The sequence below is a fragment of the Podarcis cretensis genome (assembly GCF_951804945.1).
Source record: "Podarcis cretensis genome assembly, chromosome: 2".
Lineage (NCBI taxonomy): Eukaryota > Metazoa > Chordata > Lepidosauria > Squamata > Lacertidae > Podarcis > Podarcis cretensis.
Genome location: NC_137171.1, coordinates 94,246,357 through 94,260,919, shown reverse-complemented (window position 1 = coordinate 94,260,919; position 14,563 = coordinate 94,246,357). Strand labels below are relative to the sequence as shown.

The following is a 14,563-nucleotide window of genomic DNA, read 5'->3' as shown; positions in this document are numbered from 1 at the left end:
TTACTTATGACTAAAGTGGACCTCACAGGATAAACATGTGCCATAGTCTTAATTTTCTTTTCAATGACAAGCACCCATAGAATAATAAAATTGTAGAATTGGAAGGGACTCCAAGGGTCATCTAGTCCAACCTCCTGGAATGCAGGAATCTCAGCTATAATAATAATAATAATTTATTATTTATACCCCGCCCATCTGGCTGAGTTTCCCATCCACTCTAAAGCATCCATGACTGTTAGCCATCCAGCCTCTGCTTAAAAACCTCAAATAAAGGAGAATCCACAACCCCCTGAGGGAGTCTGTTCTATTTTACAACAGCTCTTACCATCATAAAGTACTTTCTGATGTTTAGTTGGAATCTCTTTTCTTGTAACTTGAATCCATTGGTTCAGGTCATACCCTCTGGAACAGGAAAGAACAAGCTTGCTCCATCTTCCATGTGACAGCCCTTGAGATATTTGATTTCAACTCCCTCAACCTTTCCTCATAAGGCTTGGTTTCCAGACCCTTGATCATCTTGGTGGCCCTCCTCTGCACATATTCCAGCTTGTCAATATCCTTGTTAAATTGTGCCGTCCAGAACAAGACACAGTCTCCAGTTGTGGTCTGAAGGACATGTTAGTAGAAAGCAGATATTAAAGTCTGGTGGGCTGCTTATTGCTTTCCCCTGCAGCGTTATTTTCTACCCAAAATAGTTGCCCCAGCTGCTTTTCTGACCGTGGGTGGAAAATATATTACATATGAGAGGTAGTTGTGCCTCCTCCTTGCTCTTGCTATTGACCCACTCTTAATTGTAGAATGCAGGAGGGTGAGTGCAGAACCACCACTGCAGAAACTCCTGAGACCACCAATTCTTGTCTGTCCTGTGACAGGTCAAAAAGGAAGTGTGCTCTAAGCATCCCATACATAGGGGGCTTCAGAACACAGACTTACATAGGCCTTTCTCCAAAATAACCAGAAGAAAATCTGGGGAGATAATTTGGGTGGTTTGGCTGATTTAAATATTGTGATACATGGGTATGTTTTTACTAGTCGTGTTGTTGAATATCAGGTTATTCTTTCCTCTATGCTGTGTGGTGCTGCTTTTCCATCGTGTTCATTATTTTGCTGAAACTAACTGTGTTCATCACATAGTTGTCAATTTTAATTTTTAAGGAAATAAAACACATGCGGCCACAGGATTGCAGTTTCTATGCATTCTCTGTCTCTGTGTGGCATCCAAAAAACAAATTTGTATCATTCATTCATAGCTGAGTGTCTGAATTATTTGCTCCAGATGGCCAACAGGTGCGCACTGTGTAAGACTATTGTATTTAGTGCTGATTCGCACCATCTGAGAATTTAACCCCAAAATGGGTAGAATAATGCACAAGCTCTTTTCTTTCTAAAGGACTGTATCGGCTGTCAACTAAACAGATTATGAACTTGGTTATCTCCACTATACAGTGGTAGTAATTAAAAGGGCTGGGGGGAGGGGAGAAGAATAACCAGTTAAATAATGATAATTGTGCATTGTTGTCATTTCCCCATTTCCCCCTTTGTTCTGCTTTTATGCTGACAGCTGCTCTCAGAATTTCTCATTTTCTTTAGCCCATGTAATTTATTTTCTTCAAACCTAGTAATATTTTTAATGGGCTCTTTTTGTCTTGCTGAGAGAAAGAACTTCATTGTTTAAAAGACAAATATTAAAAGGTGCTTGTTGCTGGCATTTTCAAATGCAGATAGTGACCTGAACTGCTGAACTTTCATCATCGTTTTGATGTAATTTCTCCTGCCCTCACAAAAAAACAAAAACAATCTACATGTTTGACATAAGCTAATTAACTTAATACTTTTTTGTACCCCAAGTTCTATGTGAGTGATTGCTATTTCTTGAGGGGATTGAAAACACAAATGGACATGTCAGAAACAACCATATCCCTGCATGGTTTACACTAAAGTTTTGCACTGCGTTATGCAACTGTGGGTTAAAGCCTCAGCGCCTAGGGCTTGCCGATCGAAAGGTCGGCGGTTCGAATCCCTGCGGCGGGGTGCGCTCCCGCTGCTCGGTCCCAGCGCCTGCCAACCTAGCAGTTCGAAAGCACCTCCGGGTGCAAGTAGATAAATAGGGACCGCTTACCAGCGGGAAGGTAAACAGCGTTTCCGTGTGCGGCTCTGGCTCTGGCTCTGGCCAGAGCAGCGATGTCACGCTGGCCACGTGACCCGGAAGTGTCTCCGGACAGCGCTGGCCCCTGGCCTCTTAAGTGAGATGGGCGCACAACCCCAGAGTCTGTCAAGACTGGCCCGTACGGGCAGGGGTACCTTTACCTTTACCTTTTATGCAACTTTTTACTTTTTCTGTCTTACCCAAGCTAACTTGTTGAATGTAACAGTGACAAATCCTAGCACTACTGGACACAACTAAAGGACCTATATTCACAAGAATATAAGAAGAATGCTGCTGGGTCAGGTCAAAGGGTCAGGTCATCTAGTCCAGCATTCTGTTGCGACTGTGGCCAAAAAGATGCCTAAGGGAAGCCCACAAGCAGGACCTTCTCCCACCTGTGGAGGGAGAACATAGCCATCATGGCCCAGTAGCCATCAGTAGTAGCCTTATCCTCCATGAATTTGTCTAATCCCCTTTCAGAGCCATCCCGATTGGTGGCCATCGCTACATCTCGTAGGAACAAATTTCATAGTGTAACTTTGTGCTGTGAGAAGTGCTTTCTTTGAATCTTCCAACATTCAATTTCTTTGGATGGACCTGAGTTCTGGTACAGTCATACCTCAGAAGTTGAATGGAATCCTTTCCGGAAGTCTGTTCGACTTCAAAAACGTTCAGAAACCAAAGCACTGCTTCCAATTGGCTGCAGGAAGCTCCTGCAGCCAATCGGAAGCCATGGAAGCCCCATCAGACGTTCGGCTTCCAAAGAATCACTTCCGGGTTTGCGGCATTTGGGAGCCAAAACATCTGAGTACCAAGGCATTCAGGATCCACAGTACAACTGTATTATGAGGGTTTCTCCCTCTCCACTTTGTCCATACCAGGGATAGATTTCTGCATGTCTTCCAGTGCCCACTTATTCTACCTTTTTTCGTAGCTTAAAAGCCCCAAATGTTGTGTGTCTCTCCTTACCTCTGCAGCCACAAAGCAACTGGCAATTGTACCTGAGCTTTATGTAATGATGTGTAGTTTCCTGGCTTCTCTGATAAGTGTGGTGTTGGCTGATTTCCAACTCTCTAGTAAGCAGACCAATTTTAGAGATAAATTGCATATTTAAAAATTGCAACAATTTCAGATTTAAGCTGTTTTAGAACCCTCAGGTGTAAGCATTCAAGGACTTGCTAAGTGTAATTTGTCAGTTATCGTGACTTCATTATGCCACCTCTGTTTGCAGCTTAGTCCTGCTTAACCCACTCCTAGTCACAGTACTTGAAATTGCAGTTCTGTTACTAATGAAGGTTTTATTCCAAAAATCACCACGCAGTCTAAACATAGATCAGATTTCAGGTTACATGGTTCAGTGGTTCAAAGCAAAACTCGAAGGTAAATGGGGAAGACACAAGCTAGGGTGTTGCCTCTACGCCTGACAGACACATCCCTTTGCCCTGCTTTTGAAGACTAGGGTGGGTATAGGTATATGTGCATTTCAGGTCCTGAGCAATAGGACTGGGAAAGCAAGTTGGTCTTCTTGTGAGTAGGCTGGGGATCCTTGTATAGTAGTGCATCTGGCACTATATTCTTGAAGATGGGACTTTGTTCTGCTTAGCCGGCAGACAGTTCAACTCAGGCTAATAATAATAATAATAATAATAATAATAATAATAATAATAATAATAATTTATTATTTATACCCCGCCCATCTGGCTGGGCCTCCCAGCTGGGCCTCCCCAGCCACTCTGGGCAGCTTCCATAAAAACCAAAAATACAGTAAAACCAAAAATACAGTAAAAATACATGTGCCTTCCTAGTTGCTGAGGCAACCTAGCTCACAGAATGTGGAGTGATTGGAGGCTCCCATGACACCTCCACCTCTGCTGAAATGTCCTGCAATGGGATATCTCCTAGAGTACTCAGACCTTTGCTAAGTCTGTGAAGCCAGTCCACTGTACAATTGGGGTCCATGTGTCTCCCCAGTTACCATGGAGCTCATGCTATTAGGAGGCAGGTTGGGGACTGGTTCAGATAGCTCTCCCACCTCGGCTGGGATGTCCGGCATCATCAGGGCAGAAACATCTGGTGAACTACCCACCCTCACCCCACCCTCAAACTCAGCACTCTCATCCCATTCCTCCTTCCCCTCTGGCCAGTCATGCCAAGAGGTCTCCATGGGCTCATCATGACACATCCCTGTTTTTGTACTGCTATGAGGAACTTCAGCTCTGTATCTGGATCATAACATTAGACCTGTTCACACATATATTCACTGTGGGGTGATCCCACATCCCTTTGGAACTGTGTGAATAAAGCAGCCCTTAGGTGGGACGAGTCACATAAACTTTCCTAGTTATTTGTTGCTTAGTCTAGGAGGGGTCCTTTGTTGGGAATTAATTCAGTGGTACCTCGGGTTAAGTACTTAATTCGTTCCGGAGGTCCATTCTTAACCTGAAACTGTTCTTAACCTGAAGCACCACTTTAGCTAATGGGGCCTCCTGCTGCTGCTGCTGCGCTGCCGGAGCACGATTTCTGTTTTCACCTTGAAGCAAAGTTCTTAACCTGAAGCACTGTTTCTGGGTTAGCGGAGTCTGTAACCTGAAGCGTATGTAACCTGAGGTACCACTGTATAGGGAATCTGCTATTGTGATGGCTTACCACACCAACTAAAAACCTTTTTGGATTTGCAGCATTCCCCCCTCTCCTTATCATGTATCGTCATAATTGTGCAGTGTGGCACATAAGTTTGGGAATGTTGCTGGATAGCAGGTGTGGAAGCTTAAAGATTAAGGTAGCATCCTGTGTACACTTACTTGAGAGAAAGCTCCATTGAACATGGTGGGATTTAATTCTGAGTAACCATGCATAGGATATTGATGGAAGATGTATCTCCTCTTGCAACATTCATGGTGCCAAGTAAATTCCCAGGTATGCATTAGAGAGCATGTTAGTGGTGTGGTGTTGAGACCTTTTCTAGTCATATATTCATACGTTGCTGAAATATCCTTCCAAAGGTCATAGCAAGAGTGGAAGAGTGGAAGTACATCCAGATCAGTTTTGATAATAGTTATTTTCATTCACTTTTCTCAAAATCACCTTGAGCCTTTCTCCAACAGATGTTTTTGTTATATTTCCTACATCTCTTTCTATCCACTTCAGGACTATTATATTCATACGAAAGCAGCTTAGTGGTCATTTCTGTGACCCATTGACTAAAAAGAAAAAGTATCTACTTTCATATTTCAGCAACATATCTCATTGTTATATGTTAAAACCTTTGCTCTTGGAAGCTTCAGGAATACTATACTTTTCACAGTGATGAACTATGGAACATGGATGCTCAGTCCTGTGACTTCTGCTGTGTGAGGGTTTTGTTGTTCTTCGATATGCAGTGCCTTCCACCTTTTGTCATTTCTTGTTGCCTAGTAATCACTCATGTTTTCCCACTAAAATAATAAGGCATACAGATCACTTTTGCATTTTAAAACCATTTATTCCCAACTGTGTCATCATATCAAAGCAATGATCTACCTTCCTCCTTTTCCATTAATGAACTCCGTTTAACTCCAAAAGTTTTGGCTCAAACTCACTTCAATCAAAGAAGTGAACTGTGCAAGACCCTTAACATTATTACCATCCATGGCAAATGTTTACCATCTTTAGTTAGTTAGTTAGTTGATATTATAGCATCTAGTCCGTTTCTGTGAACTAACACTACTCTTCCCTGTCCCACATTTTATACTTCTATGAATTTACAGAGGCTTATATCGGCATTTCAGTCAGTCTCTGTTTCTGTGGCCAATCAGGACTGTGCACCCCTCAGTCACTCTTAATCCAGAAGTACTGTAAAGTGATTTCCATGTGTGCCAGGGTAGAAAAATCATGTGATTGACATTTCAGTATTAGGAAATCCCCCTCCCTCCTGTTGTTATGAGGGCAACCATTACAAATAGTAGGATGGTACAGAGGGCTGTTCAGTTGAGAACTCAAGTGTTCAAAGACTATATGTAGCATGAGAACATGGATTGCTCTGCCTTGTACACCTACTAAGGCAAGCCTGTCCCAGCAGACAGCCACATGCAGGGTTTGCTTAGAACCCACATATAAAATCCAGTGTTTACCCTTAATATCCCGGTTGTGACCCAGATTCTGTTTTCTTTAGGGGTTTTTATTGGTTTATCTGTCCATTTCTTTATTTAGGAATTTACATACCGCCTTTCACCATAAGGTCACAGGGCGACATACAGCACATTAAAATACATCAATAGATATTCTAAAAGCGATTAAAACAGAAATACAAGACAAGCACAGCATAAACTAAGAAATAAATAAAATAGTGAGTGACACAATCCAAAACTATCCACAGACAGGATACACATTGCCACCTGCCTGGTGAAATAGGTACATCCTCACCATGCTTCTAAAAAGATTTAACTTTGAGGCAAGGTGTGCTTCAGTAGGAAGTTTTAGAGCTGCCACTGAAGAAGCCCCGGCTACGGGCCCCAGCACTACTTATTTCATCCATTTTCAGGACTACCAGGAAGGCCTCCTTAACTGATCTTAAAAAAAGGGAGAGAAGGTTTGGGAGAAGGCATTCTCTCACATACTTGAACCTCAGGCTGTTCAGTTTTCTTTAGTTTTTAGGGGCGCCCTTCCCCCTTGATTCCAAACCTCAAACTGAGGCAGGGTGGAGCGATACTTTTAATTTTGATTACTCCTTATTTATCCATTTATATCCATTCTACTTTTCCTCCGAGGAGCTCTCGTAACTGAATGTAAATTGGATGTTACACTTCAAACTGCCAGATTGTCTTCCTTATAAGCAATAGTAGGTTGGTTTTAGTTACATGAAATATACATGAATTTTATTATTATGTATACCACAGATGATAACACGCTGCACGGACCAGTTTTCATCCAGGAACCAAGCAGTGTCGTTTTTGCACTGGATTCTGAGGAAAAGAAAGTTAAACTCAACTGTGAAGTGAAGGGAAATCCTAAACCAACTATAAGGTTTGTTGAATATCGACCAACTTTTTTGGAGGGGGGGGGGACACAATGTTCTGTTGCTATGAAGAAAGAGAAGAAAAATCCTGGCACTATACATGTTGGAGGAAAAAAACTCCAGTAAACTGAAAAGAAACTATCAGGTGTACATTAATGTTTTTGCTTTCCAAGGACCAGCCATATTCACTCAATAGCAGCATTGAAAAAGCTTGTGGGACTGTGAAGAGGCTCATTTTTATTATGTCAAATGATTTCATAAACTAGGGTGTAATTTGGGTGATGCACAGAGTAACTGCATAAGGAGGTAAAGGTGGGTTTTGATTTCACATGTTTGAGGAAGGCTGTGGCACTCAGAAGCTTATGCCACACAATAAATTATAGCCTTTAAAGTGCCAAAATACTGTTTGTTACTAGCATGCATGGCAATGGGTTGGACTGGATGATCCTTGGGGTCCCTTCCAACTCTGCAAGTCTATGATTTTATGCCTAACAAGTATTGAATTTGTGACAACTTGTGATGCTTTGCATAGAATTAAAATCTAAAAGTTAATGGGGAAAGTGATGTTCAAAGAGCCAATGGAGAAGGTTAATAAGAGGAGTGACATGATCATAGTAATAATAGGAAAGAGATAAAAGGGTTTTATTTTCATTTAATTCATTTGTTTAATTTGAATACTGCCTTACAATCAATCTCTTGAGGAAAAAAAAGAGACTAGGCAGGAAGACTTGGTAGACAAAAGGAAAGAGATAACAAAGCATGATAGGATCTGGACATTCTTCTTTCTGTGACTTTAAAAGGAAGGTCAATAAAGAATAATTTTATTGTCCCTAAATAGTCTGAATAGACTTGTTTATTGAGAAATGAGGTTGATATTCTGAGCAGTAGATCTAAAAAAATATAAAGCATCTGTTTTGCAGTGAGGGAGTATCTTTGGACTTAATATAGGGGTATAAAGTAGTTTATAAATAGGGAAGTTAATGCATGGTCAGTAGATTGTAACACTGAAATAATAGCATTAATAGCAGATTTAAAATGCTGTGTGTAAATGTGTATTAAATTCGCTTTATAAAGTATTCTGCTTTAAATAGTAAAGATTCTCCACCAAAGACTATAAATATGAAAATATTTTAATCCAAACAAATTTTAAGTAAAATGTTTGTTATATGAGTGTTATGAAAACAACAACAACAAACAACAACAACTACTACTATTTATAGGGCCTAAATTGAAATAAACCCACTCTGGACCTATTTTAGAAATTTATGGATTTTGCCCTGGGAAAATCAGTTTGGGGTACTTTTCTTATCCTCTAGGAATTTCTGTGTTTCTATTGTATTATGTTTCCATCCCTCTGCTGTTTATCCATTATAATCTAAATAAGAAGAGGTAATCAATGAAGGTGTTGGATACAATAGACCTTTCCTTAGTGTGGGGTGTTGGACTGGATGATTTAGCCCTTGAGCTGTAAGATTCTGTAAAAATAAGTAATCACCCAGAGCATCAGCTTCAGTAAAAGCAGTACCACAACAGTGATGTAAACATTAATCAGGTTTGTGACTGACTGGTAGGATTACTTATCAGGTTAAATGTTTATATAACATTTCAGATTTATACAGGAAAATGTGTTTTCATGGTACTTAGGAAGTAAAGAGAAGGTCATTTGTTGTATTTCTCTCTCTCGCTCGCTCCCCTACCCCCCCCCAAGCAAAATTCAACCACTTCCACTTTTGTACCATAGGTGGAAGTTAAATGGAACCATTGTTGACATTGGTATGGATTACCGCTACAGTGTGGTTGAAGGCAGCTTGTTGATCAATAATCCCAATAAAACTCAAGATGCTGGAACATACCAGTGCGTAGCAACGAACTCATTTGGAACAATTGTTAGCCGAGAAGCTAAACTACAATTTGCGTGTAAGTAGCAACAATATCATATGGTAGATATTACTTTGTTACAACATAATGTTGGGGGTGGGGCTATTAAATTGATGTCTCTTTAAAGGTTCATATATACATAGCTCCATTTAGAATGTATCTTGATTCATAGGATGTGTTATTTAATCTGTAAATAAGTAAACATTTTGATAGGTCTGTTTTAGAGAGAAAATTAAAAAGAAAAAAAAGTGTATGTAGTGAGAAATGGTTAATAATTTGTGCAATATTAAGGATGTGAGAGGGAACCAAAGGCAGGGTGACCATCAGCAGTGCAGAAATGAGAGCAAAATAGCATTTGTTCACGGCACTGTTTTGCAGAGTTAAGTTTTCCTCCCATTGTAAGCAGTGTGGGGAAAATAAGAGGGGTGGGTTAAATCACAGAGCCTAGGACTTGCCGATCAGAAGATTGGCGGTTTGAATCCCCACGACAGGGTGAGCTCCCGTTGCTTGGTCCCTGCTCCTGCCAACCTAGCAGTTCGAAAGCATGTCAAAATTAAAATAGATAAATAGGTACCGCTCTGGCGGGAAGGTAAACGGCGTTTCCGTGCGCTGCTCTGGTTCGCCAGAAGCGGCTTAGTCATGCTGGCCACATGACCCGGAGCTCCCTCAGCCAATAAAGCGAGATGAGGGCCGCAACCCCAGAGTCGGTCACGACTGGATCTAATGGTCAGGGGTCCCTTTACCTTTACCTTTAAATCTACCTAGAGCTATCCTGGATCTCTCCCATATGATTGATTTGGATCTTCAGAGCTGCCCTTGGCAGGCCTCCCTTTTGGTTTTTCGAACCTCAGCCTTCTTTTGTTGGTGTTGGGCCAGAGTATTGGAGATGTCCACAGAAGCAAGGAGGGGCGAATCTAACATCAGATCATCTTTCTCTCCTGACACTGTTTTGTTAGCCTAAGTGGATCAGTTTTCAAAACATTTTTACGTTTCAGAACTTCAGAAAAGCAAAACTTACAGTGACTTTTTATAACGTAGTGTGAGATCTAAGAAAGGCTGTAGATTACTCAGCACTGCTGACTGTGAAAAATGGCATTTGTCCTTCAACTTTATACATCACTTACATAAAACCAGATTAGTTGTCTGCAAATGTTTGTTGTCCGTTCTGTTCTGAACTCCTGGATGACACCCCCCCATGTTTTCGGCTGTCATATAAGTCTATCAAAGTTAATTAATTAGTCAAAAGGTTTAAATCAATTTTTTACCCCTGCCCCAAAGACATTTAGGCTGGAATCACATGTATACTTACAAGGGAGAAAACACCACTGAAAACCGTGGTAATTACTTCTGAGTCAGCATGCTGAGGTTGTGGTATCCGGTGACTGAAGACTGTATTCTTAGGTTGTTCTGATTTGCCTTACTTTATAGAGCATGGCGTGATATTACATAAATATGAACATACAATAAGCTATGTACTTAAACCTGTCTTGATTACTCATTTACCTCTTTCTTTTTAGTAAAAAGCATTGCTTATACTGCTCAGTTTAGCCATTTGAATTACAGTATTAATCTATTCGGTACTATGTTTTAAAGGATACTAGCAGTTAGAAGTAATTCATATCAAAATTCTTGCTTGTGGATGTGACTTGGCACATTATTTTGGCAAATCTTTGTTTGGAACGGCTGCATTGGACCATGAAATGGAAATTAAGTTTTGCTGTGTTTTGTTTTAGAACCCTGCTGTAGAGTACACCCTTGGGATAGGTTTTGGTTTTGTCTCAAACTCTTCTTCCTCAAGTCTGCTTGTCCTGGTTTTAGGGTTTCTAATCATCATCATCTAAATCTGATGAAGATGCAGATATAGTTTAGGATATCATAGTCTTCTTTTGACATGTATTCTGTAAAGTACAGTAGTACCTTGGGTTACAGACACTTCAGGTTACAGACTCCGCTATCCCAGAAATCGTGCCTCGGGTTAAGAACTTTGCTTCAGGATGAGAACAGAAATCGCGCGGTGGCTGCGCGGAGGCAGCGGGAGACCCCATTAGCTAAAGTGGTACCTCAGGTTAAGAACAGTTTCAGGTTAAGAATGGACCTCCAGAACGAATTAAGTTCTTAACCTGAGGTACCACTGTATTCATAATTTCCCAAAGTATGAAAAAAATGATAGACATGTGTGCCCTGGGTAACTTGTGGATTTGGGCAGGAACATTCTTCCTGCTCTTAAATCATTGTAATTATTTATTATTTTACACATTTATGCTCTTTCTCTTTGGAGAAACTCATTACAAGGTGATTTTAAAAAGTTAAGCAAAAATCACATAATAAATAAAAAAACAAAAACATCTAAACTTCAAATCAACTACTACCACTACTACTTCTACTACTAATAATAATAAATTATTTATACCCCACCCATCTGGCTGGGACTCCCAAGCCACTTTGGGTGGCTTCCAACAGGATATTAAAAACACAAAGTGTTCAGCTAAAATGTTTTTAACATCAGGCATGCACATCCTGTTTTAGTTCCCTTCACTAAAAGGCTAGAATTACTCAGGTAAGACACTGTTCAGTATGGCCACCATTTATATATATATATATATATATATATATATATATATACACACAGTGGTGCCTCGCAAGACGAAAAGAACCCGTTCTGCGATTCTCTTCGTCTAGCGGTTTTTTCGTCTTGCGAAGCAAGCCCATTGACGGCTTAGCGGATTAGAGCTATTAGCAGCTTTTAGCGGCTTTTAGTGTCTTATCAGCTTAGCGGATAAGCAGATAAGCGGCTTAGAAGAAGGGGGAGGGAGGAAAAAAAAGTCGGAAAAACTTGCAAGACATTTCGTATTGCGAAGCAAGTCCATAGGGAAATTCGTTTTGCGAAGCGCCTCCAAAACGGAAAACCCTTTCGTCTAGCGGGTTTTTCATCTTGCGAGGCATTCGTCTTGCGGGGCACCACTGTATATGGGAGTATGAATCAATTATAGACATCTGCTTCACCGCTTGCAAACACACGAAGGGCTGGTTGTTGTCCTATGTCCGTGTGTGTGTGTGTGTGTGTGTGTGTGCGCGCGCGCATAGTCACTGGAATTGATGCGTATAATTGCCTCTTAAGTGAAACATTACTAAGCTTCATAGAACATACTTTTTCAGTGAGCTTCCTGTTTGTGCCCTGTCACCGTTTCTCTTCCTTGGCCAGCATTTTATTTATGCAGTTGAATTATGCTGATTATATTGATGCTGAAAATTGAAATTGAAAATTAAAACATAGACCAAAACAAAAGCCAGTTTTTATGTCAGGCTTTATTGAAAAATGATCGGTGAAAAGTAATAGCTATTGGGAAGACAAAGTATTATATTTTTCAAAATAATTTACAGTATAGTATCAGCTGCTTATATACTGATGGTGTTTATTCAATGACTGAAAGTGTGCTCTTCTTGTGAAACATAGGTAATGAACAGCTTCTTGGAGACTAATAACTTTAGATGCTGGTTTGTCAGGGAGATTGCTTCATAAATACTTCTTCTTCCTCTTGAATCCTGGTGCTCTCCAGTACCTCAGACATCACAAATCAAATAAGTTCGCTATTCATCAAGCTAAGTTTCTATACAGTGGTACATTATTATTCAAAGGCAACTGCTTTGAAAAGATTTTGCTGTCATCATACCATGTGAGAAAGTTCCACACCATCCTGACCATATATTCAAGCCACACAGAAGATGATAAAATGGCAAAAGCCATTAATTCAGCTAGGACTTGGCCACTTACTTAAACGGTTCACTGAGCCTAAAGAGCAATAATAAATAGCTAAATCATCCAGTGTCAAAATAAATGTGGGGGATATTGAATTGACATCAATAGGAGGTGCCCTTTTAACTACTGAACTTGACAGGTTTGGAGATTTTGCTCTTTGTGTGCGTTGATTTGTTTTGTAATAGAAAGAAAGAACTTTGAAGATTGTGAGCATGCTACATTAAAATATGTGTTTTGTTTAATTGGTATGTCATTGTAGACCCAAGAAAACATCTGGACTATAATAGAAGCTTTGATAGATGAGCAAGCATAAGCTTGGCTTGACTGATTTTTAATTAAGGAGGTTGCCTTAATAAGCAAAGTTTGTTCTTTCGCAATGAAGTGGCAAATGGTGACTTTCATACCCAGCACCTTCTTAACATTTATATCAAGTAAATGTCAGACACATCACTCACATTTTGATTTGAAATAGGATGAAAGGAACGGGGGGGGCATGTTGTGTTTGGGGGCTTTTTAATTTGTTTTGTTTTTTCTCAAAAATATATATCAACTTATTTTGTCTGAGATGGCAAACAGAACTGTCTAGATTTTGAAATATCTTTGTTGGATTAAGTTTATTACACATCATTTGCTTCTAAAAAGCAATAAAGATGTGCATCAATTTTAATAATGTATTCTTTTCAATTCCAAAATGTATGTAATTCTAACAGAATAAAATGAACTGTGATGGACACTTCATGAAAGTCCAAGCTGATTTCAGAGCACAAAGCCTCCTTCACTGAAGAAATGCTTTCTTTTTGGTTTTGTGTGAAGGAGAAACCTCAAAATACCACCCCCATACTAGTAATTTGATGCACCACTAAAAAAGTTCATTTGACTTCAGTAGCTCCATGAGTTTCTATTTCTGCCAGTACAATACTATTTATCCTGAATCTTACTTTGCTACTCAGGGACTTCTGTATTGACTGTTCTCGTACTTGCAGCCCTTGACCTACTTGTAGATTCAGCGGCTGCTCCATGCTTTATTTCCATCATACTATAAGATATTTATAGCATGGGGAAATATATTTATTTATAAGATATTTATAGCTTGACTGTTGGAGGTTCAGTTAGTCTATCAGTCAGCACCTTTCACAGTTCTCTCCTTTAATCTCTACCACCCATTATGTTGTTGATGACCTCTGCTTTCTTCCCTCTGATGCCGCCTTTTAACTTCTGTGGCAAATTATACCCATCTAGTTTGGAGATAAAAGGCTGTCATTATACTCAAGGGTTAAATTTGAATACAAGGGCATCATTAAAAGATGTTGGTTCTCTCTCTCCCTCTGTCTCCTGGTTAAGGGCTAAATTATTTTTCATGTAGCTTATTCCCTGCAGATTAAACTCTGAAGTAGCTATTTAAGCTCTTGCGGAGGTCAGAGTGGATCAGCAATTATTCCTGAAATATGTATTTAGGTTACAAACTGATTTTGATAAAAGTGCTATATATGTGCCCTCAAATACTTGATATGTTATAATAATTAACATTTCAAATTTTCCTCATTGTTTCTTGACATGCTTTTTTAAAAAAATAAAAATTACAAAAGTAAGGAATAACTAATGAGATGTGGATTGATGATACTTTAAAAACACACACACCTTTGCTTGCACTTGTAAAGATTCACAGGATTTAATTCTTCATAGCATGGTCAAATACTCTGACTAAATCTTCCTATATCCATAAAATTGTAAGGTTGTCATCACTCAGCCCCTGTTGGAGGATTTGTAGTGCTTCATCACAATCCTGGAT

At 39.8% G+C, this 14,563-nt stretch overlaps 1 protein-coding gene across 10 annotated transcripts in view; it reads left to right on the top strand.

Annotated features, from left to right (window-relative positions):
• Positions 1-14,563, top strand: part of LOC307206094 (contactin-4) — a 532,821-nt gene that overhangs the window by 311,963 nt on the left and 206,295 nt on the right. For all 10 annotated transcript variants that reach the window (XM_079958879.1, XM_079958886.1, XM_079958885.1 and 7 more), the window contains 2 exons: positions 7,021-7,147; positions 8,881-9,056. In XM_079958879.1, coding sequence (XP_079815005.1) covers positions 7,021-7,147; positions 8,881-9,056 — 303 coding nt within the window. Of the gene's footprint in view, positions 1-7,020; positions 7,148-8,880; positions 9,057-14,563 lie in introns of those variants that run through there.